This window comes from Oreochromis aureus, linkage group 1, assembly GCF_013358895.1.
Source record: "Oreochromis aureus strain Israel breed Guangdong linkage group 1, ZZ_aureus, whole genome shotgun sequence".
Taxonomy (NCBI): Eukaryota; Metazoa; Chordata; class Actinopteri; order Cichliformes; family Cichlidae; genus Oreochromis; species Oreochromis aureus.
Genome location: NC_052942.1, coordinates 4,803,435 through 4,827,436, shown reverse-complemented (window position 1 = coordinate 4,827,436; position 24,002 = coordinate 4,803,435). Strand labels below are relative to the sequence as shown.

General features: G+C 43.7%; 1 protein-coding gene across 3 annotated transcripts in view; it reads right to left on the bottom strand.

Annotated features, from left to right (window-relative positions):
- The window catches only part of adamts17 (ADAM metallopeptidase with thrombospondin type 1 motif, 17), a 244,039-nt gene that overhangs the window by 106,722 nt on the left and 113,315 nt on the right, over window positions 1-24,002 (bottom strand). For all 3 annotated transcript variants that reach the window (XM_039598209.1, XM_039598238.1, XM_039598269.1), the window contains exons 6-7: window positions 15,679-15,836; window positions 2,924-2,967 (exon numbers count right to left, since the gene is read on the bottom strand). In XM_039598209.1, coding sequence (XP_039454143.1) covers window positions 2,924-2,967; window positions 15,679-15,836 — 202 coding nt within the window. The remainder of the gene's footprint in view (window positions 1-2,923; window positions 2,968-15,678; window positions 15,837-24,002) is intronic.

Genomic DNA, 24,002 nt, shown 5'->3' with positions numbered 1-24,002 from the left:
GACGAGTCATCACCCTCATCTCCAGACTCTGCTTCCTCTACAGAAGACTCAAGTCAAGTCACTTGAATTAGGAGGTCCTCGAAGTATTTCTTCCACTGCCCGACAATATCCTCAGTTGAAGTCAGAAGCGCTCCACCGTATACACAGTGCAGGTAGAGAACCGCTTTCCCTTCCTGGGTCCCACCTTTCCCGCCTGACGATTTGCCAGAATCTCTTTAAGGCAGTCTGAAAGTGTTTTTCCACAGCTTCAACCACTGCCCGAGTTGCGTTCTGCTTGGCCTGTTAACTCTAGAGTGCGACAGGCTAGCTAAGCCCAATAGGACTCCTCCAGCCTAATTGTTCCCTTCACCTCCGGAGTCCACCATCTGGTTCAGGGGTTACCACCACGACAGACACCAACCACCTTGCAGCTATAGCTCAGTGAGGCAGCTTCACCAATGCAGGTGCTGAACATGGTCCATTTCAACTCAATGTTCCCAGTCTTCCTAGGGTGCTGTTGAAGCTCTGCTGGAGGGCCTCTGCCAGGTGTTCCCAGTGCACCTTCACTATATGTTTAGATGGCCCAGGTCTGTCCAGTATCCTCCACCACCACCTGATCCAACTCACCATCACTTGACAGCTCAGCACCTCTCTTCACTTGAGTGTCTAGAACATACGGCTGCAGAACTGATGATGTGATTACAAAACCGACCTGCAGCCTAGGGTGTCCTGGTGCAACTTGCAGGGTTTGTTCCCTGTGCATCCGGGTTGGGGGACGGGTCTCGACTGTCGTCTGCGTGTATGCACTGAACTACAGTTCAGAATACCCAGCTTTCATGGAGTCCCTGGGTGGGGGTGCTTGAGGGTACACCATCTGGACACACTCTCATCTTACTAGGAGACTTCAACGCTCATGTGGGCAATTAAAATAATTATTTAACTGAACTAATTAAACTAAACACTAGAATCACACCCCTGATGGTTCTAGGGTGTAATATAGAAGAGCACTCATATACTGTCAGTTTTTAGCTTGACTATAATCTGAGCCTTTTAAGGTGACAAAGCTTCTGCCAAAGTTCTCAGAAAATTATATTTTCCTTACAAAGACCAATGCATTTAACCTTTTTAGTTGTCTTTAGTCTTACTCACTAGGGCTGCAGCTAATGATTATGGTATTAATCAAATAATCTATCAATGATTCCATCGATAAGTCAATAAGAAAATTTTTTCTTATTAATGAGCAATAATAAATATTCAAAAGACAAAAACACAGGTTTTTCAAAATTAGCTCTACATTGGTCTCCATTTTAGAAATTTTAGGGGTTTTTTTTAAGAAAAAAAACGCATACAACATCTGTCAAAAAACAAAACAAAACAACTAAACCCTTTGATTGCATGTGACATATTAAATGTAATTCTTTAAGGAAAACATTTTCTTAAATGCAAAAGTATATACATACACTTAAGTAAAGTAAAAGGCAAATAAAATAAGATATATATGCAATATAAACTATGGCATAAAAATATATATATTTATGGCTTTCTGAATTTAAAAAGAGGCAAAACTTTTTAGAGTAAAATGTCAATCTCTGTAATATTCTGCATATTTCTAATTAAGCAATTTAGGAGGATTTTAAAAATTTGTATTATACAAGGTTATAGAAATTTGGTTTGTTAAAAATTTTTTGTGATGGTTTAAATTTTTTTTTTTTTTTTGATTTATCATTGTTTTCTTTTCAAACTGTTATACAACTTATTTATCAATGCTATTTATTTTCTTGGTTAAGGATTTGATTATTTCTATGGGGGTAAGGGATAGGATAAGTATAAGCCACAAGGCTTCAGCCTATTCCTTTTTCGGTTACTATTTGAGTGCTATTATGTAAAATTATAATTTGTTGTGTTGTTGTTGACTGAAATAAATTTCAATTCAGTTCAATTCAATAAATATATTAGAGCTATTTCTTCTATTTTGTAACTTTGTAATATATTCTGTTATTTAATTTCTTTGTGTTACTGTTCTTATTGTGTTGGAGCAACTGTAACCATATGATTTCTTTAATTAATAAAGTATTCTGATTCTGAAAAAGAGTTTTGACAGTGTTTTGTATGCTTAGTTTTTGAGATCCAGTATCAGAGAAATATTAATACTGAACTCAAAATGTTTTGTCTTGCCATGAAGACAACTGTCAGAATTGTCATCATGTCTTCATGTCTATTGAAGAAGAAGACATGATGATCACATTTTACAGTATACTCATTCTGGTCAGACTTTTCAGTCACCCAAAAGTCTGTAAGCCTGATCTTTGCTTGCCAGTCATACTAGCAGTAATGATGACATAAACTGTGCAACTGAAATTGTAAAATGAGAGCGTTTGCATACTGGACACTCGTTCTTGTATGAAGAGACAAAAGCAGGAAGGCTTGTTTTTTCTGGTAAAGTGAAATAAATGTGATTATAAAGAACTGAGTGTGAGGTTTGGGGTCCTCCAGTTTACTATTATCTATCATTACATGTTCCTTCAACAGAAATATTCAACATGACAGAAGCACAAAAAAATCTTCCACATTCATCACGATGTATTACAGAGATTTGTTTAGTTGAAGAAAACATGAAAATAAATGGTTCAATTTGATCAAATGTTTAATGCATGTTTAATGATCTCATTTTTGTGCATTCAAGGGACTTTTGAAATTTAAAGCATGAGGGAAAAGGAAATGCAGGTGGCAGGGTTTCTTGCAGCTGAACCTTTGAGTTCTGTGATTATAGTGAGGGTTCAAGTATGTCACACATTTTGAGTCTGCTTTCACAAAGCTGTTGTCTTATAAAGGATCTCCAAATCATATTCTGTGTCTAACAGTACCCAAAGCAAGTAGTAGTAGTAGTAGTCATGTCTTATGTCAGTTGAGTGAGTGAGTGAGTGAGTGAGTGAGTGGTACTCACCCACAGTATCACATGGCTCATCTTTGTGAACACAGAAATCTGTTCTGAAAGAAGAAAAGAAAGAATTTAAAACACTGATTTACTAAGATTAGTTAAAACAGAGTACATTTACACTTATGGATGTGTTTATAGATTGTGCTAGAAAAATTATATGTCACGGTCCAGCGGGCAGACCGTATGGAGCGTGAGTGGGGGACCCAAATGCGGACAAAGGAGAACAGAACTTGAGCTTGAACAAAAGGGGAGCCTTTATTGGGCTGATACAAGAGAAACATAAATACAAGGCAAGATCAATGTGGGGTGAAACTAAAACTAAACATAAACTGGAAAAAAATAAATAACTGACAAGCTGTGATGAGACTGGGAAACTGGGAAACAACTATGAACGCTATGATACCTATGAAACTATGACGATAACTATGAGAACTATGACAAGAGGTACATGACTAGACGAGAAGAACAGACATCCTTACAAAGACTGAATGACCACACATAGAGTAAATACACACAGGAGGTAATTAGGGGAAGTGGAAACACATGGACATCATGACACCCACAGGGAAAGTGAAACTAAAACAATGAACATAGAACAAGACCTTTACAAAACAAAACAGGAAACGCTGAGAGATGTAGACATGGCACAGGCTTGACAACATGAAACCACACACACAGAAGACATGAACAGACTTACACCAGGGGATATGAAGAGACTCATAACTAAGGAGACATGAAATGACCTAAACCAGACAACAACTCAAGGCAATTAATAATAATGCTAAGACTTAACATAAATAATACAAAATACAAAATAACTCAACTAAACCCTTAACTTAAGACTAGCACATGAATTAAACACAATATAAACATAAGAAAATAATACAAAATAACACAAAATGGTGCCTGTGACAATATATCCAACTGGGTTTAAATGAATCTAAATGATTGAAGCTACCTCATAAGATGTGTGTTTTTAAAAATTTTTGCAGAAAATGCAAGTTGCTCTTCTAGACTTGACGATAAAGGGAAAACAATAAAGCAATGAAAGCTAACTAACTTTGGTGCTAGCAGTATAGACCAGTAAGCTAACAAATTATACTGATGAAGACAGTGCCCTAGGAGAAGCCAAATAGGTAGATTGGGACAACATAAGGAAATGAGCCAGACTCATCACACTCTGGACACAACCTGTTACAACTCCTCCCCTATGGTAGGCACAGAGAAGTGTACACCAAAACAACCAGACATCTGTATAGCTTCCTGCTACAGACCATCACTCTGATGATGACTCCATGACACCTGCTAGTGAATTATAGTGTGCCATATATACTCCTAAAAAGCTGATTCTGTTCATTTGGATGTAGCATATTCAGTGGGAGAAACATTTCATCAAATTACTTCTTCAGTCTCAGCTAAATGCAGGTTTCACCAACCTTATAAACCGCACATTTGCATAATAACTAAAAGGGCTATGAGGTCAGTTTCTTGATCATTAATTGTCATCATCATTGATCAATAGACACTGATCAAAGATCACTGATCAATGGCCATGAGTGACTTGACACCCTGCTCAAACCAGCATTCCTCCCTGTTGAGTATGTGTACATCATAATGGAAAGAGTGGCCACTGGCCTGTAAGTGTAAATAGACTGAATATATACATATATGTTTTTAAATTTCTCTCTTGCCCTTGTGGGCAGTCGATCCCTCAAGCTTGGGTTCTACACCAGAGGCCTGGGAGTTTGAGGCTCCTGCGCAGCATCTTTGCTGTTCCTAGGACAGCTTGGGGGTTGTTGAGTGCTCTTATTACCACTGGGACCACTGTTACCTTCACCCTTCACATCTTCTCGAGTTCTTCCTCAGCTTCTCATGTTCCTTCTTCCTGATGTTACTGTCATTCAGTATAGCTACATCTTTCACTATGGCCGTCTTCCCCTGCTTGCCCACCAATACTAGGTCTGGTTGGTTAGCCATCACCAGTTTGTCTATCTGTATCTGAAAGCCCCACACCATCTTAGCGCCGTCATTCTTGACCACCCTGGAATCCCATTTTGACCTCGGGACTTCAAGGCAATACTCGGCACAGATGTTCCGGTATACTATGCCAGCCACTTGGTTATGGCATTCCATGTATGCCCTGGCTGGTTGCACCTTGTACCCCACTTTTATGTGCTGGACTTTCTCAGGGGCATCTTTACACAGGCTGCACCTGGGTTCTTGCCTGGTGTGATAGACCCCAGCCTCTATGGATCTTGTGCTCAGAGCTAGTTCCAGTGCTGCCATGATTAGTGCCTCTGTGCTGTCGTTCAGTCCAGCTTTGTCCAGTCACTTTTAGGATTTCTGGATGTCAGTCATTTTTTCTATCTGCCGGTGGTCTCTCCTTCCATGACGGTTCTTCTCCTCGCTCCACTTTTTCTTGGGTTTCTGCTGCCTGAGGTATTCACTGTGCACACGGTTAGTTGTGGCCATCTTCCTGATTTACTCATGGATGTTCATTGTCTCATCCTGGACTGTGGTACTGACACATAGTCTTCGGCCTCCTTCCTCTCACTTAGTGTACAGTCTCAGGGTGCTAGATTTGGGGTGAAACCCTCCATGCATGGACGGGAGCTTCCTTGTCTTGATTTCAGTGGCTTCTATCTCCTCCTTTGGCCAGGTTATTATCTCAGCAGGGTAACTGACCACCGGCAGGGCATAAGTGTTGACAGCCAAGATCTTGTTCTTGCCATTCAGCTCTTCCTCATGGTTCCCATTTGCCTGTGAGATCCCCAGGTACGTATGTACGTATGTTACTTACATATGTTACATACGTTACATACCATACATACATACATTTCCAAATCATGCCCAATAAACTACATTTACCACAGGTGGGCTCCAATCTAGTTGTAGAAACATCTGATGATTAGCAGAAACAAGACATAACAAAACTTTCTTGGCTCTTGATGGAGGCGGTCGCATTATCTCCTTCTCACTCTCCCTCCCTTGTCTTTCCTGCTTGGCTTCTCATGTCTTTTGTATAGTCTTGCATATCTCTTACCCTCAGAGAGTCTCCCAGACTTGTTCTCTAAAAACCTAATGGATTTGATCAATTGGTCCTGTAACGAAATTGACACCCTCCTGGTCTTGGGAGAGCCCGATTGTCCTGCTGAGATGTTTGCTGCCGGATACTAGATGATTGGTTGTGTCGTGTGTCTGGCGACACTTGATGGAGGACACTGAACGACATCTACCAATTCGAAAAAACGATAACAGAGTTCTGGCTGATTGGAGCTGGCTCGGACTCGGCTTATCGAAGAACAAGAAGCGGCTACAGCTGTTCAAAATCCCACAAGGCTGGCCGACATGATAGACAATGGTCAGGGCGTCTATCATGAATACTCAGACTGTGTTTATTGAACGCAATATGGAGAAGATCTTGGAGAAGAAGAACGGGAATTGAGAGAATTGGTGACCAGTGACGGACATTAGACCTACAGTCAAAATCGGATGCAGTTGTTCGCACTAAACCCAAACATTTACCATCTTGCCCCCCTGGTCCCAGCTGGATGCTCAAGGCAAAAGCTGTTGGGAATAACAAAATTCTTCCTTAGATAACAAGACTATTGTTGTGACTTTCTCTCCCCTCCTTCAAGGCCACCCGCATTGACCGAAGATTGTTGACTTTTGCCTAACCGAGTGAAGGGACACTTTCTCTCGGCTAAACATGGAACACACACACACACACGCACACATACACATGTACACTGACACAGATCTACACTCATCCCCGCACCTCCTCCGAACGCCTTCGAAGCTTAAGTCTTCTATGTTGTGAGATGTGATGATGTGTTTTTTTCTGTTCTCAAACTGATCTCCCTGTTGGAGCTCAGTCTGGGGGGAGTTCTTTTTTTCTCCTCGTCTTTCCTCATGTTGTGCATTTTTCTGTTGTTTGGTTCCGGGTTGGTGCTCGTGCGGTTGACCAGCCAGTGCTACCTAGCCTGACCTGTCTCCCCAATGTGATGTTTGTGTATTGTATGTACGGTCGGCAACGTATCTATCTTAATTGCCCCTTGGGGATAAATAAAGTCTCTCTGATTCTGATTCTGACAAAGCCGAATTTTAAGTATAATGCCAAAGGCTGTTAAAACTTTATATTTTTTATAAATTAGCCAAAAAAATTCAAGCAAATATATTGCACATACAAACATCAGGGGATAACCTCAAGGATGAGAACTTTTCTGTAAGTGTGATCGTCTTTATCAGAAGTTTGTGAGTTCCCAAGGAAAAGTAATACATCATGAGCATGAAGGCTTACTTTATGGTCTGTATTTTCAGTTTTAACTCCTTTAATATCTACATTTTGTCAGATTGGTGCTGCTAGTGGCTCAATGAAAATGACAAAAAGTGAGGGGGAAACTGGATAGGCCTCATCTGGCGCCTCTTTGTAGCTGGAAGCTTTGAGAAGTAGGATGGTTAGTTATAGCACAAGCATTTGTAGAGCCTTATAGTCTTTTGATCCGATCGATGAAGAAAGGTTCCTAGTCTAATCCTTAATAGAGTAAATCATTTTTTTTCTTTATTTAGCTTTAACTGGTTAACAAACATTTTCTAGATTTATTACCATGTCCAAAGTTCTCCAAATGCAACCTGGTTGTCATGATCCTGGGTCCGTTTGACCCAGCGTTTTGTGTTTTTCTATTTAGTGTGATTTTGGTTCTGTTCTTCCTCTGTTTAGTGTTTACACTGTTTGGCCCGTGTGTGTCCTTGTATGTGTAGTTCCTGTTTTATTGTGAAGGTCTGTGTCTTATGTCAGTGTGTTCTGTTTACATTTTCCCCTGCCTCGTCAGTTGTGATGTCTTCCAGGTGTGTTCCCCTCCTGTTTCCCTTCCCCTGATTCCTGGCGTGTGTATTTATAGTGTGTGTGACCTCGTCCTCGTTGCTGGTTCGTCTGTGTGCTTCCCCTCCATCGTTCTGTGTATTTCTCTCCGTGCTCCTGGTCTTTCTCCCTGCAAGGTACCCTCGTTCGTGTTCTGGTTTTGTGTTAGTTTTAGTTTTCCCAGTTTAGCGTATTATCTGTTATTTTCCTCGCCCCCCTTTCTGTTGTGTTGTATTCCACTATTGGTTAATAAAGCTCACCCTCCACTTAAGCAGTCTGCCTCTTGGGTCCATTACTACTCATCACACGGCCTGCCTCGGCACCCCGTGACAGTACGAACCAGCCACGACATGGATCCAGCAGACTTACCCGGGGAGAGCGATCTGATGCGAGTCCAACGCCTGGTCGAGTGGATAACCCACACCTCGAATATGAGAGCAAGGATCGTGGGGATAAATGCTATTGAGGTGATCCTCAAAGGAAATCCCTATCTCCGCCAGGTCAGAGGATGTTCGGACTTATTGGCCAACTTGTATGAAGCCCGGGAGGCGGCGCGAGCTCGGGAAATATAGGACTTTGTCCAGCAGCAACAGCCAACAGCCACCCCGGAGCAGCCGCGTCAGCCTCACCTGCCGGATGCGAGTTTACCCGCCCTGTCGGAGCCGGCTGTGGGGAAGAAACGTCGATCGCGCCGCCGGCGCGCCACCCCACAGCCGGACGTTCGGACTTCTAAATCGCCGGCTGTGGTGAATGAGGACTCTTTTTCCGTTGTGGATTGTGGAACTGTTTGCTCCGGGGCAGTGTTTTGTGCGGCAGATAACAATGTAAACAGCTTATCGCCTGCTCAGCCATTCTTAGCTCAGTTAGCTGCCCAGCTGCCACTCTCAGCTCAGTTAGCTGCTACGCAGCCACTCTCCACGCAGTCTCCAGTGTCAGTCGCTCACTCACCGTCAGCTCAGCCTCCAGCGCCCCTTTCAGCTCAGTCTCCGGTGCCACACTCTGCTCAGTCTCCGGTGCCACACTCTGCTCAGTCTCCGGTGCCACACTCTGCTCAGTTAGCGGCCCCGCTGCCACACTCTGCTCAGTCTCCAGTGCCTCCAGTGTCACCTGTAGTTCAGTCTCCAGTGCCTCCAGTGTCACCTGTAGTTCAGTCTCCAGTACCTCCAGTGTCACCTGTAGTTCAGTCTCCAGTGCCTCCAGTGTCACCTATAGTTCAGTCTCCAGTGCCCCCAGTGTCACCTGTAGTTCAGTCTCCAGTGCCCCAGTGTCACCTGTAGTTCAGTCTCCAGTGCCCCAGTGTCACCTGTAGTTCAGTCTCCAGTGCCCCAGTGTCACCTGTAGTTCAGTCTCCAGTGCCCCCAGTGTCACCTGTAGTTCAGTCTCCAGTGCCCCCAGTGTCACCTGTAGTTCAGTCTCCAGTGCTCCCAGTGTCACCTGTAGTTCAGTCTCCAGTGCTCCCAGCTTCACCCTCAGTGCAGTCTCCAGTGCTCCCAGCTTCACCCTCAGTGCAGTCTCCAGTGCTCCCAGCTTCACCCTCAGTGCAGTCTCCAGAGCTCCCAGCTTCACCCTCAGTGCAGTCTCCAGTGCTCCCAGCTTCACCCTCAGTGCAGTCTCCAGTGCTCCCAGCTTCACCCTCAGTGCAGGCCCCTGTGCCGCCTGTAGTCCAGGCCCCAGTGCCGCCTGTAGTCCAGGCCCCAGTGCCTCCAGCGTCACTAGAAGGTCAGGCTCCAGTGTCACCAGTGTCTCCAGTGCCTCCAGTGTCACCGTTACTTGCAGTTCAGGTTCCAGTATTACCAGATTCAACCGTTCACTCCATGCAGGGAGAAGGCTTTATGTCTACGCAGTGTACTTTTCAGGGTTTAGCCGCCGTTGGCACAGTTAGCCACTCCAGGGCTTCCCCAGAGGCTGGGTCTCGGTCCCCAGCCGATTCTGGACCCCTGCAGTTTAAGCAGCCCCCTGAGAACTACATCCTGTCAGCGTTGCCTGGGCAGAGCCAGTGCTCAGTGCAGTGCCAGTTGCTTTCGTGTTTGCTAGTGGCCTTCATGGCTGCTGGCTTAGTGATGGCTTCTGCTGGAGGGTCCGAGGGACCGCTCCGGCCTTCGTCTCGTGTCTCCGCTGGAGGGTCCGTGGGACCGCCCGGCCTTCGCCTCGTGTCTCCGCTGGAGGGTCCGAGGGACCGCCCGCCTTTCCGCCTCGTGTCTCCGCTGGAGGGTCCAAGGGACCGCCCGCCTTCGTCGTCAGTCTTCGCTGGAGGATCCAAGGGACCCGTCCAGCCTGCAGCGCCTCTGGCTCCCACGCCGCCAGCTGCAGCGCCTCCCTCCGCTTCCACGCCGCCGCCAGCTGCAGCGCCTGCGTCTCCGTTTTCACGCCGCCGCCAGCTGCAGCGCCTCCGCTCCGGCTTCCACGCCGCCGCCAGCTGCAGCGCCTGCTCTCCGGCTTCGCGCTGCCAGCTGCAGCGCCTCCGTCTCCGCTTCCACGCCGCCGCCAGCTGCAGCTCTCACCATCCACGCCAGCTGCAGCCTCACCGTCTTACGCCGCCGCCTGCAGCGCCTCGCCTCGCTTCCACGCCGCCGCCTGCAGCGCCTGCTCGGGCTTCCACGCCAACTGCAGCCTCTTCATTCACGCCAGCTGCAGCGCCTCGTCTCCGGCTTCCACACCGCCGCCTGCAGCGCTTCCGTCTCCGGCTTCCACGCCGCCGCCTGCAGCGCCTCCGTCTCCGGCTTCCACGCCGTCACCTGCAGCCTCTTCGTCCACGCGAGCTGCAGCCTCTTCGTCCACGCCAGCTGCAGCCTCCGGGTCTTCAGCCCCGTCTGGTCCAGCCTCTGAGTCTTCAGCCCCGTCTGGTCCAGCCTCCGTGTCTTCAGCCCCGTCTGGTCCAGCCTCCGTGTCTTCGCCTTCAGCTAACCGGCCACTTTCCAGGCCACTGGCCAGGCGCCATCACCGTCGTGGGCGGCCCCCAGACTCCCTTCGCCTGAGTCGCCACCGTTGCCTTCCGCACGGTCGGCCTCCGGACCAGCTCCATCACGTCGTTCGCCAACGACGACGCCATTGCCGTCCTCATGGCCGACCCCCTGAACTGTTTCCACGTCGCCGCCGTTGCCTTCCGCACGGCCGGCCCCCTGAACTGTTTGGGCTCCGGTGCTGTCGGCCCCCTGGTCGGCCCCCTGAACTGTGTCCACGTTGCCGTCCTCACGGTCGGCCCCCTGAGGTGTTCTGTTTTGGACTTTGTTTTCTTGGGCTCTGGTGTGTTTCTTTTCTTTTGGTTTTGGGGCTCGTGTTTTGTTTGTTGCTTCCTTGTGCTCCTGTTTTGGGTTTGCCTTGAGCCCTCCGTCCTGGACCCCCGCCGCCCGCCCTGGTCGGGTTGTTTGTTGTTTTTTCTGGCTGTTTTGTTTCCTTGTTGGGCTGTCTGGGGCCAGCCTTTGACGGGGGGGTACTGTCATGATCCTGGGTCCGTTTGACCCAGCGTTTTGTGTTTTTCTATTTAGTGTGATTTTGGTTCTGTTCTTCCTCTGTTTAGTGTTTATACTGTTTGGCCCGTGTGTATCCTTGTATGTGTAGTTCCTGTTTTATTGTGAAGGTCTGTGTCTTATGTCAGTGTGTTCTGTTTACGTTTTCCCCTGCCTCGTCAGTTGTGATGTCTTCCAGGTGTGTTCCCCTCCTGTTTCCCTTCCCCTGATTCCTGGCGTGTGTATTTATAGTGTGTGTTACTTCGTCCTCGTTGCTGGTTCGTCTGTGTGCTTCCCCTCCATCGTTCTGTGTATTTCTTTCCGTGCTCCTGGTCTTTCTCCCTGCAAGGTACCCTCGTTCGTGTTCTGGTTTTGTGTTAGTTTTAGTTTTCCCAGTTTAGTGTATTATCTGTTATTTTCCTCGCCCCCCTTTCTGTTGTGTTGTATTCCACTATTGGTTAATAAAGCTCACCCTCCACTTAAGCAGTCTGCCTCTTGGGTCCATTACTAATCATCACACGGCCTGCCTCGGCACCCTGTGACACTGGTGTATTAAATCTTCAATTCTTAATTGGTGGCGTGACTGTTTCTTGTGTTAGAGAGACAGACACTGGCACATGATCACTGATATTGATCAAATGAATATGATTGTCTGTGATATCCTTCATAATGGAGCTGCTAACTAAAAAATGGTCTAAGCGAGAATCTGAATGGTGTACTGGTGAATAGGGATGGGTATCGAAAACCGGTTCTTGTTGAGAACCGGTTCCCACTGTTTCAATTCCTTGGAATCGTTTGCCATTTTTGCAAACGATTCCCTTATCGATTCCAGTCGCCCCGAATGACGTCACCACGTTGCGGAGCGTCGGAGTGTACCTGGCAGGAAACACGGTGCCTAAGCGGCTCAAACGCTTAAAAGTTTGTTTATACTTTACGAGAACGGATTGTCATCCGTTCAGGGCAACTTGCAATACTTGCAAAGTAGATATTTCATTAAGGGAGGAAACACTACGAATATGCAAAAGCATTTGCTCACAAAACACGCGATGAACTTAAATGAATGTCTTTAATTCCGCTCCGGACTCGTGAATCTCAACCCAGCAGCAGCAGCGGTAACGTTTGCACGCCATCTCCGTTAATGCGGCAGGTAAATAATCAACTAACAGTGCATATTATGTTAGCGCGATCTGCTTTATTACAAAACCTGCCATTGTGCATTTAGGTGACCATGATGAGACAGACAGACAGAGTCTGGCTGGCGCTCGCTGGCAGTTGTCGCTGCACTCTACCGGTAGCGTCTCTTTTCAGGCCCGAATGTCACCGAGCAGTGACTAGTTTGTGGTCAAAACCTTGCAGCCATTTGCCACAGCAGATGGTAAGTGAATGTGTTTAATTGTAGGCAGGGACATTACTGGATATTCTTGTGTAATTGCTACAGAATAATTTATGTTATACTTTGTTATTGCTACAGAAGAATATTTATTTTATTATTTTATGTTTACAATTTTCCCCGGGGACCCTGTGACACCCCATTGAAGAGCTGTAAGCTGTGGATCTCTTAAGATCTCACTGTTGGGTTTGTAAGGCCATGTTACTCCTAAACTTCTATCTTGTTGAAAGAGAAGATATAAAACAGTTCTAAGCTAATCGACCTTAGTGTTCTCCTTTTAAAAAACAAGAATCGATAAGAGAATCGATAAAGAATCGAATCGTTAAACAGAATCGAAAATGGAATCGGAATCGTTAAAATCTTATCAATACCCATCCCTACTGGTGAAAGGAAGGTGTAATCAGACATGAGTGTGTCTAAGTTGTATCGTTGTATGTGTCTGTACTGTATATTTATGTAGTTAATTACAGCACTGTGGACAAAGCAAACATAATGAGTGCAGAAAGAGGAAAGTGACAAGGAGAATAAAACAGCGCAGCCACCAAAGAACCATTTCAAAGTGACCTTCAAAAATCAACAACAAAAACAAGGGGAAAAAAGGAGAATGAAAAGGGAATCAGAAAAAGCCGTTTGTGTTGATACAGATCACCTGAGTCAGGATTAGTACAGCCATGATGTGGTTTTCTGGTCGCAATAAAGCTGCCCGTTGACGTACACTTTATCGATCGCAATGACAGCTCGGCCATAACCATAGCAGCTTAAACTCTTCTGAGGAGTCTTTCCACAACGTTAAGGAGTGTGCATATGGGAATTTTTTACCATTCTTCAAGTAGCACATTTTTGACATCAGACACTGCTGTTGGACAAGACGGTCTGTTTAAATGAACTGCTTATTCATCAATGTTATGACTCTAGAAGATTATTTTGTTATATACTAAGATGAGGCTTTCTTTCTCCTGTGCCAATATTATGCTTGACCCCGTAGATCGCAGAAGTGCAAGTATATGGGATCTCTTTTAATTGAGGCAATATCCTGCTTCCTGCCTCTGGGCAGTTAAGTTCTGACAGGCAATAGGGCAATAAAGATGTAGGGGGGGACCCTATATAAGTAGAGCCCGGTTCCTTTGTTCAGTTGAATTCTTCATTACAACGCCAAAGTGCCTTGTGCTGACTGAATTCCTTCTTGCAAGAATAAAATCTACTCTTTAATTAATGCACTCAATTTCCACAACAACTTGGTATCAGAAGTGGGATCGATCAGCAAATCACACAGGACAATCCCATCCTGTGGCTTTGCTCTTTTGATCCTGCAAACCCCATGCACATTTGTGGAGAAATGATTTGTTTAATGAGTACCTTTGGCTTTCACTTATCTTAGAAAATAGAATCAGAGAGCTGAGGAAAGAGCAATGCCTCTGCCAGTCTCAATGCCAGATCCTTTGCCTTACCCCCCACAACGGTCAGAAACCCTGTCTGGCTCAGCGTTATCTGACTCCACCACCATCTTGTCTTCTAGACTACAACGCAGTGTGCAGTATGACCAGGACCTCAACCCCTCCGGTGTTTAATCACTTAAGCCCAATTTCTCTTCACCTACCAGACGGGCTCTTCACTGATGTGCGTATATCATGCACATGGTTAAAGTAGGAGGTCCAGACCTGGCCCAAAGAGGATATTATAAAGGCTGCTGAAACTTTAGTCTCCTGTCAAAGCTTCCTGTGTCCTGGATACTGAAGTCCGTCACGCGATTCATGCAGAGCAACAGCAGACCTTAAACAAATGCTTTAAGATGGAGAAACAACACAGAGACCTTCACCAGTCCATTCTCATTGTCTTTCAGACCACTACTTCTGGTTCACAGGATAGTGTTTTCCCTGGCCGTTGCACAGGGTAAGGCACCTGTTTTTACGGCAAACAAAAATACTGCAGTTATACCCCTCAGCCTCCAAGTAGACACAACCATGTTATCAATTTTGAAACTCCTGCATCATTGTATTCTCGAGTTATCGCATTTACAAGATTTCGGAAAACTTGACCTCCGACCTTTAGGTCAAGGTCACCGGCATTCAAGCTCGTCTGAGACTTTTAGTAGATGCACCTATGGTATCAATCTGATTAATTTGCCCGTAACACAGGTCATGCACCAACACACACACACTCCTGCAATGAAGAAGTGCTTGCTACTAACCTTGACACACCTACACTAATACATACAACAATTAAACATTTACCGGCAAAGATATTGAATGTAGGATAGATTCTGGTGCATTGAAAGGGCATTTCATGTGTTCTTTTGGATCCAGTTGTACTGTTCTTAAAGAAAATGAATTGTGAAGCATTTATTCTTCCGCTCTACTCTGGTTCCAGTTAATCTGCTGGGCAGAGATTGATGTGTGTATTAAAACTGTATCTTATTTTTACACCTCATGGCATTAAGGTTTATAAAAAGAGAAAACATTGTCACATCTCAAAATTTCACATGACTGAGGACCAGTATATATATGAATGGCTGCCGGTAATCACTCTTTCTGCAGCTGTTCTTCAGAAGGCTCATAAGCATGTCTCAGCATCTCTCACAGAAGTTGATTTTATGCTACCAACAAACTTGAATTGTATTGCATACATCTCTGCAGGTCCTGACATAAGATTTGAAACCCAATGGTTTAAATTGTTTAATTATGTCATCACTGCTGACTGCATATACTGGCAAGACAGCACGTGCTTCTTCGCTGTCTGTCTCACCCCAACTCAGTGGGAGTTATTCAGTATTTATCATTCTGCACCTCACACATCTCTGAGCAAACACAAACATAATTGCTGGCAAGACATTGGTGTATTTGCCTACAAGTATCAGGCAGCACATGATTGGACCCTAATAGAGTTTTCTATTCACCATCTTCTATGGCACTGGTCTGGCCTGGGGAGTGGAGAACTGCAGAGTCACATTTATATAATGCTCAGGTTTTTGCTATGACGGAGAACAACAATCAGACTCAATAAGATGACAGCTCTCTTCCTCACAGTGAAGTTCTAAGAAGCTTTAAAACAGTTCATAGCTGCATACCTGGTGACCAATACAGCACTGTCCACTGGAGGGATATCATCTCTTCCACCGGGAACATGGTTGGTACCAAGGTACCAAGGCCCACCAAATTCCTGATGCTGCCAGTGACAGAAGCTCTCCAGAGATCTTTCTCCATGATGGCCCACCTTTAGCTTTTCCTGGAGAACAAAGACAGTAAATTAATTTAATTCTGATAATAATGAAAAAAAATGGGACTTATGAACAATGAACATTATGTCATTAGGCTAGTTGGTTTGACACAACAAAATGGCTGAAGGCGAAGCCAATAGGTGCTTTGATAACCTACTCAAAAACCCAATGGCCTATGTTTTTGAGCCAGTTCTTTTTTTACTTGTGGATGCTGCAGGGAAATGCCAACAGCAAGTGAGTCCATCTGCTGTAAGGAAGTTTCCTTGGATCACTTGTTTGGGGATCTTTCCTGCATAACCATGATGTTTTAGAAGGGACACACATCTTCCGAAAAGTTCAATTTTTGTCTCATCAGTCCACAGAGTATTTCCCCAAAAGTTTAGGGGATCATCAAGATGTTTTCCGGCAAAACTGAGACAAGCCTTTATGTTCCGTTTGCTCAGTAGTGGTTTTCATTTTAGAACTCCATTGTTGCCCAGTCTCTTTCTTATGGTGGAGTCATAAACACTGACCTTAACTGAGGCAAGTGAGGCCTCCAGTTCTTTGGCTATTGTTCTGGGGTCTTTTGTAACCTCTTGGATAAGTCACCGCTGCATTACTCTGGTAATTTTGCTTCATCAGCCACTCCTGAGAAGGTTCATCATTGTTCTATGTTTTGACTTTATAATCTTTCCCAGACTAAGACATCTCAATTACTTTGTTTCTCATTTGCTGCTGAATTTCCTTGGATCCCAAAAGTCTGACCAGTCTGCAGATGGTCTAATGGTGCTTTGTTTAGGCAGGTGAATGATGAGTTACAATAATCCAATCTTGAAGAAACAAAAGCATGAATAACAGTTTCCAAGTCTGGTTGTGGTATAATATTACTTAGCTTAACAATATTTTGTAGGTGATATAAACATGAATTAACCAGAGTATGAACATGACCATCTGAAGGAAAACCAGACTAAAAATTTACCCCGATGTTTCTGATGGAAGACTTGGCATAAGAGGCTAATGGACCAAGAGTTTCCATTATTGAAGTTGTATGCTCTTCTGGAGCACAAACAAGAATTTCAGCTTTTCCTGATTAAGTTGAAGAAAAGTTTTATCCATCCAGCTTTTTACAAAGCCTAAGCACTTGTGTAAGACATGCAGTTTCAATACCTCATTAGGCTTAACCTCCTAGGACCTGGCGTCCACATATGTGGACATCACATTTTGGGTTGTCTAGACCAAAATATTAAATTTTGCTCTACAAGGACCTGATATCCACTTACGAGGACATTATACTGCCACTGTTCTATCGAAATTTAAAACGAGTGTCCTCATATGTGGATCTCATTTTTCTCAGAAACAAAAATCAGATAAAAAAAAAAAAAATCAGCTAACTCTTTTACATTCATCAGGTCCCAATCAGCCCAAATAGCAAAGAGAAATTGAAAATGCATGCCATGATAGAGTTCGGGTCTTAGGAGGTTAAAATGGATGTATAAATGAATATCATCTGTGTAGCAGGGATATGAGACCTCTTTAAAAGTACTCAAAATGTGCTGAAGAGGGATCATGTAAACCAGAAATAGTAAGGTCCCCAAAAAAGAACCCTGAGGTACACCAAAATTAAGATGGCTTAAGGAAGACCTATAATTGGAAGCAGCCACACAAAGAGAACAATCAGAAAGATATGAAGTAAACAGTTGTAAGGCAGATCCCGATACACTGGCCCAATACCTCAACCTGTCAAGCGCTTGGTTGATACAGTGGTTGAGAACAGAACAATTTCCTGTGTCACTTTGCACCAAAACATCATTAGACACTCTGAGAAGAGCTCTCTCCTTCGAATGTCCTTTATGGAACTCAGATTGAAATTTATCAATTCAATTCAATTTTATTTATATAGCGCCAAATCACAACAAAAGTCGCCTCAAGGCGCTTTATATTGTACAGTATACTCTATAATAACAAATACAGAGAAAAACCCAACAATCATATGACCCCCTATGAGCAAGCACTTTGGCGACAGTGGGAAGTAAAAAACTCCCTTTTAACAGGAAGAAACCTCCAGCAAAACCAGGTTCAGGGAGGGGCGGCCATCTGCTGCGACCGGTTGGGGTGAGAAAACAGGATAAAGACATGCTGTGGAAGAGAGAGAGAAATTAATAACAGATATGATTCGATGCAGAGAGGTCTATTAACACATAGTGAGTGAGAAAGGTGACTGGAAAGGAAAACTCAGTGCATCATGGGAATCCCCCGGCAGCCTACGTCTATTGCAGCATAACTAAGGGAGGATTCAGGGTCACCTGGTCCAGCCCTAACTATATGCTTTAGCAAAAAAGAAAGTTTTAAGCCTAATCTTGAAAGTAGAGATAGTGTCTGTCTCCCGAATCCAAACTGGAAGCTGGTTCCACAGAAGAGGGGCCTGAAAACTGAAGGCTCTCCCTCCCATTCTACTTTTAAATACTCTAGGAACAACAAGTAAGCCTGCAGTGCGAGAGCGAAGTGCTCTAATAGGGTGATATGGTACTACAAGGTCATTAAGATATGATGGGGCCTGACTATTTAAAACCTTGTATGTGAGGAGCAGGAGTTTAAATTCAATTCTGGATTTAACAGGAAGCCAATGAAGGGAAGCCAAAACAGGAGAAATATGCTCTCTCTTTCTAGTCCCTGTCAGGACTCTTGCTGCAGCATTTTGGATTAACTGAAGGCTTTTCAGCGAGTTTTTAGGACAGCGATGATAATAATGAATTACAGTAGTTCAGCCTGGAAGTAATAAATGGGCTGGTTCCATCTTATTTATGTGTTTATATGTGTAGAAACCACAACCAATACAGCCTTCGTTCTCACAATACCATACAATTGATTGTCCCTAAAATCAGAACAGAATTGGGGAAAAAGGCTTTTAAATACGCTGCCCCTGCTTCCTGGAATAATCTGCAGAAGGAACTGAAATTATCAGAATTGGTTACCTTGGGAGAGTTTAAGTCTGTCTTAAAGGAACGAGAGAACAGCTCTTTTACTCAGTGTGATTGTTTTTAATGTACTCTTAATTTGATCTGTTATTGTATATTTTATACATGTTCTATGGGATATTGTATTTGTTTTAAATGTTATATACCTATGTGGTATGTGACTTTTGTTGCCATGATGCCAGGTCTCTCTTGGAAATGAGATTTTAAATCTCAATGAGATTTTTACCTGAATAAATAAAGGATTAGATGAACTAGTTTTTCAGCGTCACTCTGAGACAGGATATTTCTAATTTTAGAGATGTTGCGCAAATGGAAGAAAGCAGTCTTACATATTTGTTTAATATGTGCGTTGAAGGACATGTCTTGGTCAAAAATGACTCCAAGGTTCCTCACAGTGTTACTGGAGGCCAAGGTAATGCCATCCAGAGTAAGAATCTGGTTAGATACCATATTTCTAAGATTTTCAGGACAGAGTAAAATAACCTCAGTTTTATCTGAATTAAGAAGCAGAAAGTTAGTGGCCATCCAGCTCTTTATGTCTTTAAGACATTCCTGTAGTTTAACTAAATGGTGTGTGTTATCTGGCTTCATGGATAGATAGAAATGGGTGTCATCAGCATAGCAGTGAAAATTCTAATGATACTGCCTAGGGGAAGCATATATAATGTGAACAGAATTGGTCCTAGCACTGAACCCTGTGGAACACCATAATTGACCTTAGTGTATGAAGAGGACTCTCCATTTACATGAACAAATTGGAGTCTATTAGATAGATATGATACAAACCACTGCAGCGCAGTACCTGTAATACCTACAGCATGTTCTAATCGCTCTGATAGGATATTATGGTCAGCAGTATCGAACGCTGCACTAAGGTCTAGCAGGACAAGCACAGAGATGAGTCCACTGTCAGAGGCCATAGGAAGATCATTTATAACCTTCACTAAAGCTGTTTCTGTGCTGTGATGAGCTCTGAAACCTGACTGAAACTCTTCAGATAAGCCATTCCTTTGCAGATGATCTGTTAGCTGTTTGACAACTACTCTTTCAAGGATTTCTGATATGAAAGGAAGGTTGGAGATTGGCCTATAATTAGCTAAGACAGTTGGGTCTAGAGATGGCTTTTTGAGTAAAGGTTTAACTACAGCCACCTTGAAGGCCTGTGGTACATAGCCGATTATTAGAGATAGGTTGATCATATTTAAGATTGAAGAATTAATTAATGGCAGGACTTCTTTGAGCAGTTTTGTAGGAATGGGGTCTAAAAGACACGTTGATGGTTTGGAGGAAGTAATTATTGAAGTTAACTCAGAAAGATCAATTGGAGAAAAAGAGTCTAAATGAATATCAATGGTACTAAAAGTAGCTGTAGATAATATTACATCTGTGGGATGTTTATTGGTAATTTTTTCTCTAATGATAAAAATTTTATTTGTGAAGAAGTTCATGAAGTCATTACTAGTTAATGTTAAAGGGATTGTTGGCTCAATAGAGCTCTGACTTTTTGTCAGCCTGGCTACAGTGCTGAAGAGAAACCTAGGGTTGTTCTTATTTTCTTCAATCAGTGATGAATAGTAAGATGTTCTGGCTTTGCAGAGGGCTTTCTTATAAAGCAACAAACTATTTCTCCAGGCTAAATGATGATCCTCTAAATTTGTGACACGCCATTTCCTCTCCAGCTTACGAGTTATGTGCTTTAGGCTATGTGTTTGAGAATTATACTAGGGAGTCAGGTACTTCTGATTTGAGGCCTTAGTTTTCACCGGAGCTACAGTATCCAGAGTCGTACGTAGTGAGGAGGTAAAATTATTAACAAGATAATCGACCTCTGTTGGAGTAGCGTTCAGATAGCTGCTCTGCTCTATGTTGGTACAGGGCATTGAAGATGATAACAGTGGGTGGATTATATTCTTAAACTTAGTTATAGCGCTTTCAGAAAGATATCTACTGTGATAAAGTCTACTCTCCACTGCTGTGTAATCAATTATTAGTGTGAATGCTTGAAAAGCATTCACAGGATTGTTGTTGTAATCTTTATTAGTGTGAATGCTTGAAAAGCTTCATTCTTCTGTTTCTTTATTGTGTGGATGCTTCATCCACACTATTGAGTTCCTGTTTCTCTTTATTCTTTATTATCCTACTTTATTATTGTGTGGATGCCCTCAAAGGCATCCACACTATTGAGTTCCTGTTTCTCTTTATTCTTTATCTTTATTGTGTGGATGCCTTTGTTTTCCTGTTTCTCTTTATTAAGTGTGCCTATGCCAAGAGGCACACTTATTACTATTCCTGGGATTTATTATGTGTGCCTATGCCAAGAGGCACACATATTACTATTCCTCGGATTTATTATTATGTGTGCCTATGCCAAGAGGCACACATATTACTATTCGTCGGATTTGTTATTATTATTATTATTATTATTATTATTATTATTATTATTATTATTATTATTATTCTCCAGTTTCCGCCTGAAATTTTGCAGTGAATCTCGCCCCGCAGTTTTGAGACAAGCTTCATATATGTTACCTCATTTTGTGCGGCTGGATCAGGAATGGTGTGCTATGACTTTTGGTGTTTATGACTATTATAGTTTTTGAAATATTAATATTTTAGTGAAAATTTTCCCGCGCTCCTCTGCCAAACAGTTTTGAAAATAGGGTTACATATGTTAGATCATTTTGTGCGGCTGGAGCTGGACTAGTATGGTATACACTTTTGGTGTTTATGACTTTTATAGTTTTTGAAATATTTAGATTTTAGTGCAAATTTAGGGCAATTTCCATAGAAACAGACTTTATTTGTGGTGTATTGGCTCTCTCTAGTGGTATACCAGGAGTAGTACGGCTGAAAATCTGTATGCTTGTTACAAAACTCCATATCCCATAATTCATAGCACCCCTCTGCCGAGTCAAACAATGGCGGACACCACTTCCTTTGAAACGTCTTTTATTCTTGTTTCTAGGTCACAAAATAAACTTTTAAGATATTTTCAGGCGAGAATGTAGGTGTGTAAACTTCAAATATCGGCTCGTTTTATCAGGACATCCCATATTAGCGACAATTCTCTTACGTGTTGCTGATAGCCGGCTAGCTAGCTAGCGCCGCTAGCTTAGCTTAGCTAGCGCCGCTAGCGACCCTTCGTGAAAAACCACCCAGGCTTGGCTGATAGTGAGGTGGCTAAAATTTGTTTCATCGCTCGGCAAGGGTCTGTGTCTTAGCTGGACTTATTTTTCGTTTATATGGGGCGATGATGCTGGTCGATGTGGAAAAAATAACTGAGTTGTTTGGTGGTGGAGCTACAACAGAGGGCAGCTATCCACCGGTGTGTGACAGAAAGGACATGCCGCGAACGAGACATACAAGGCGGTGAGGCTACCGCCGATCGACCGGTGTTTGCTAACGCGGAGGTCAATCGTGGATCAGGGAAAGCGAAGGCAGGAGCGTGAGGTGAACTGAATTTCAGGTAAGAAGTTATGACCTGCACTCTATTTGGGTCAGATATAAACCGAGTTTAGGTGTAGTTTATTTAGCAACAGTTCTCTTACGTGTTGCTGATAGCCGGCTAGCTAGTTAGTGCCGCTAGCTTAGCTTAGTTAGCGCCGCTAGCGACCCTTCGTGAAAAACCACCCAGGCTTGGCTGATAGTGAGGTGGCTAAAATTTGTTTAATCGCCCGATCACTCGGCAAGGGTCTGTGTCTTAGCTGAACTTATTTTTCGTTTATATGGGCCGATGATGCTGGTCGATGTGGAAAAAATAACTGAGTTGTTTGGTGGTGGAGCTACAACAGAGGGCAGCTATCCACCGGTGTGTGACAGAAAGGACATGCCGCGAACGAGACATACAAGGCGGTGAGGCTACCGCCGATCGACCGGTGTTTGCTAACGCGGAAGTCAATCGTGGATCAGGGAAAGCGAAGGCAGGAGCGTGAGGTGAACTGAATTTCAGGTAAGAAGTTATGACCTGCACTCTATTTGGGTCAGATATAAACCGAGTTTAGGTGTAGTTTATGTTCACAGTTGACTTTTTCAATCACTTACAATAACTCGTATCATGCGTGCTAGCTAGCACGATGGGAGTTTATATACAGCTGTGTGCGCGCTAAAGTTACTGACGTTGGACTTTATTTTATTCATAATGGTTAGTTCGTAGAGTTGCCGTACAAACGGAATCGTGCCACATTCAGAGAAAATATTACGATTTATTCTGTCGTTACGAAGCCTCCCTGTCATTCTCTGCCTGTTGCAACTTCAATCATGAAACTGATCAATGATCGGCTTTTCGCTCTTGTTCGCTTTATCGCGCTAAACAACAGCAGCACGCTTTAAGCTTGATCAGCTGTTGTTAGAATTCATTTGATTTTAATTTCTAGTATCAGCTGATGTTTGCTGGAGCCACAGCTGTAGAAGCGGCTGGTCGAAACCAGGAGATGACCTTACTGAATCATCAGAGCTGAACTGGTGATGGAGAAACAGGTTTAGCTTTTTTTAGGTGACATGAATGAGTTGAAGGAAGTTATGAACTGTTTCTGAGAGAAATAAACACCAAGCTCCTTTTTTTTTTTAGCTGACAGCTGGTAACTGTGCAGGGGCGGATCTAGCAAAGCTTTTGCCAGGGGGCCAGGTAGGGCATCTTACAACCAAAGTTTGTATAATAATACACAAGATTGGCTGTAGACCATTGTTAATCATTCAGAACACTGTGTAAAAATAACAAAAAACAAAAAGTGAATGCAAAAGTGCATAAATATTTATTTTACGTGATTGATGTGTGTGGCGGGGCGTGGTCTGCAGTGCCGCTGCAGGGGAGGTGGACCCACCTGAGCGGCATCTGCAATCACGCCTCTCTGGCGTAGTCTGTGCTCTCTCGGCTGTTTTCAGGGGAGGTGGACCCACCTGAGCGGCATCTGCAATCACGCCTCTCTGGCGTAGTCTGTGCTCTCTCGGCTGTTTTTTGGGTGTGTGTCGGGCTGTGAGTTGAAAAGCTACAGCCGGCTGGGTGGGTACACCAACCATGTGTGAAAAGTGGTCCATAACATAATGCTTCAAAGCGTGTTCATGCAAACATTGTCGGGTCTGCCGTGGTACAATGGGACTTCTGCTCATGAACCTGTGTGCACAGCGTCTGCAAATCGGGGCTGTACAAAGTCACTTCATCTTTACCCAAAACTGTAAGCTGTCATCTGTGAGGCGCAAGCGGTGTTTGTTTTTACCATTGTT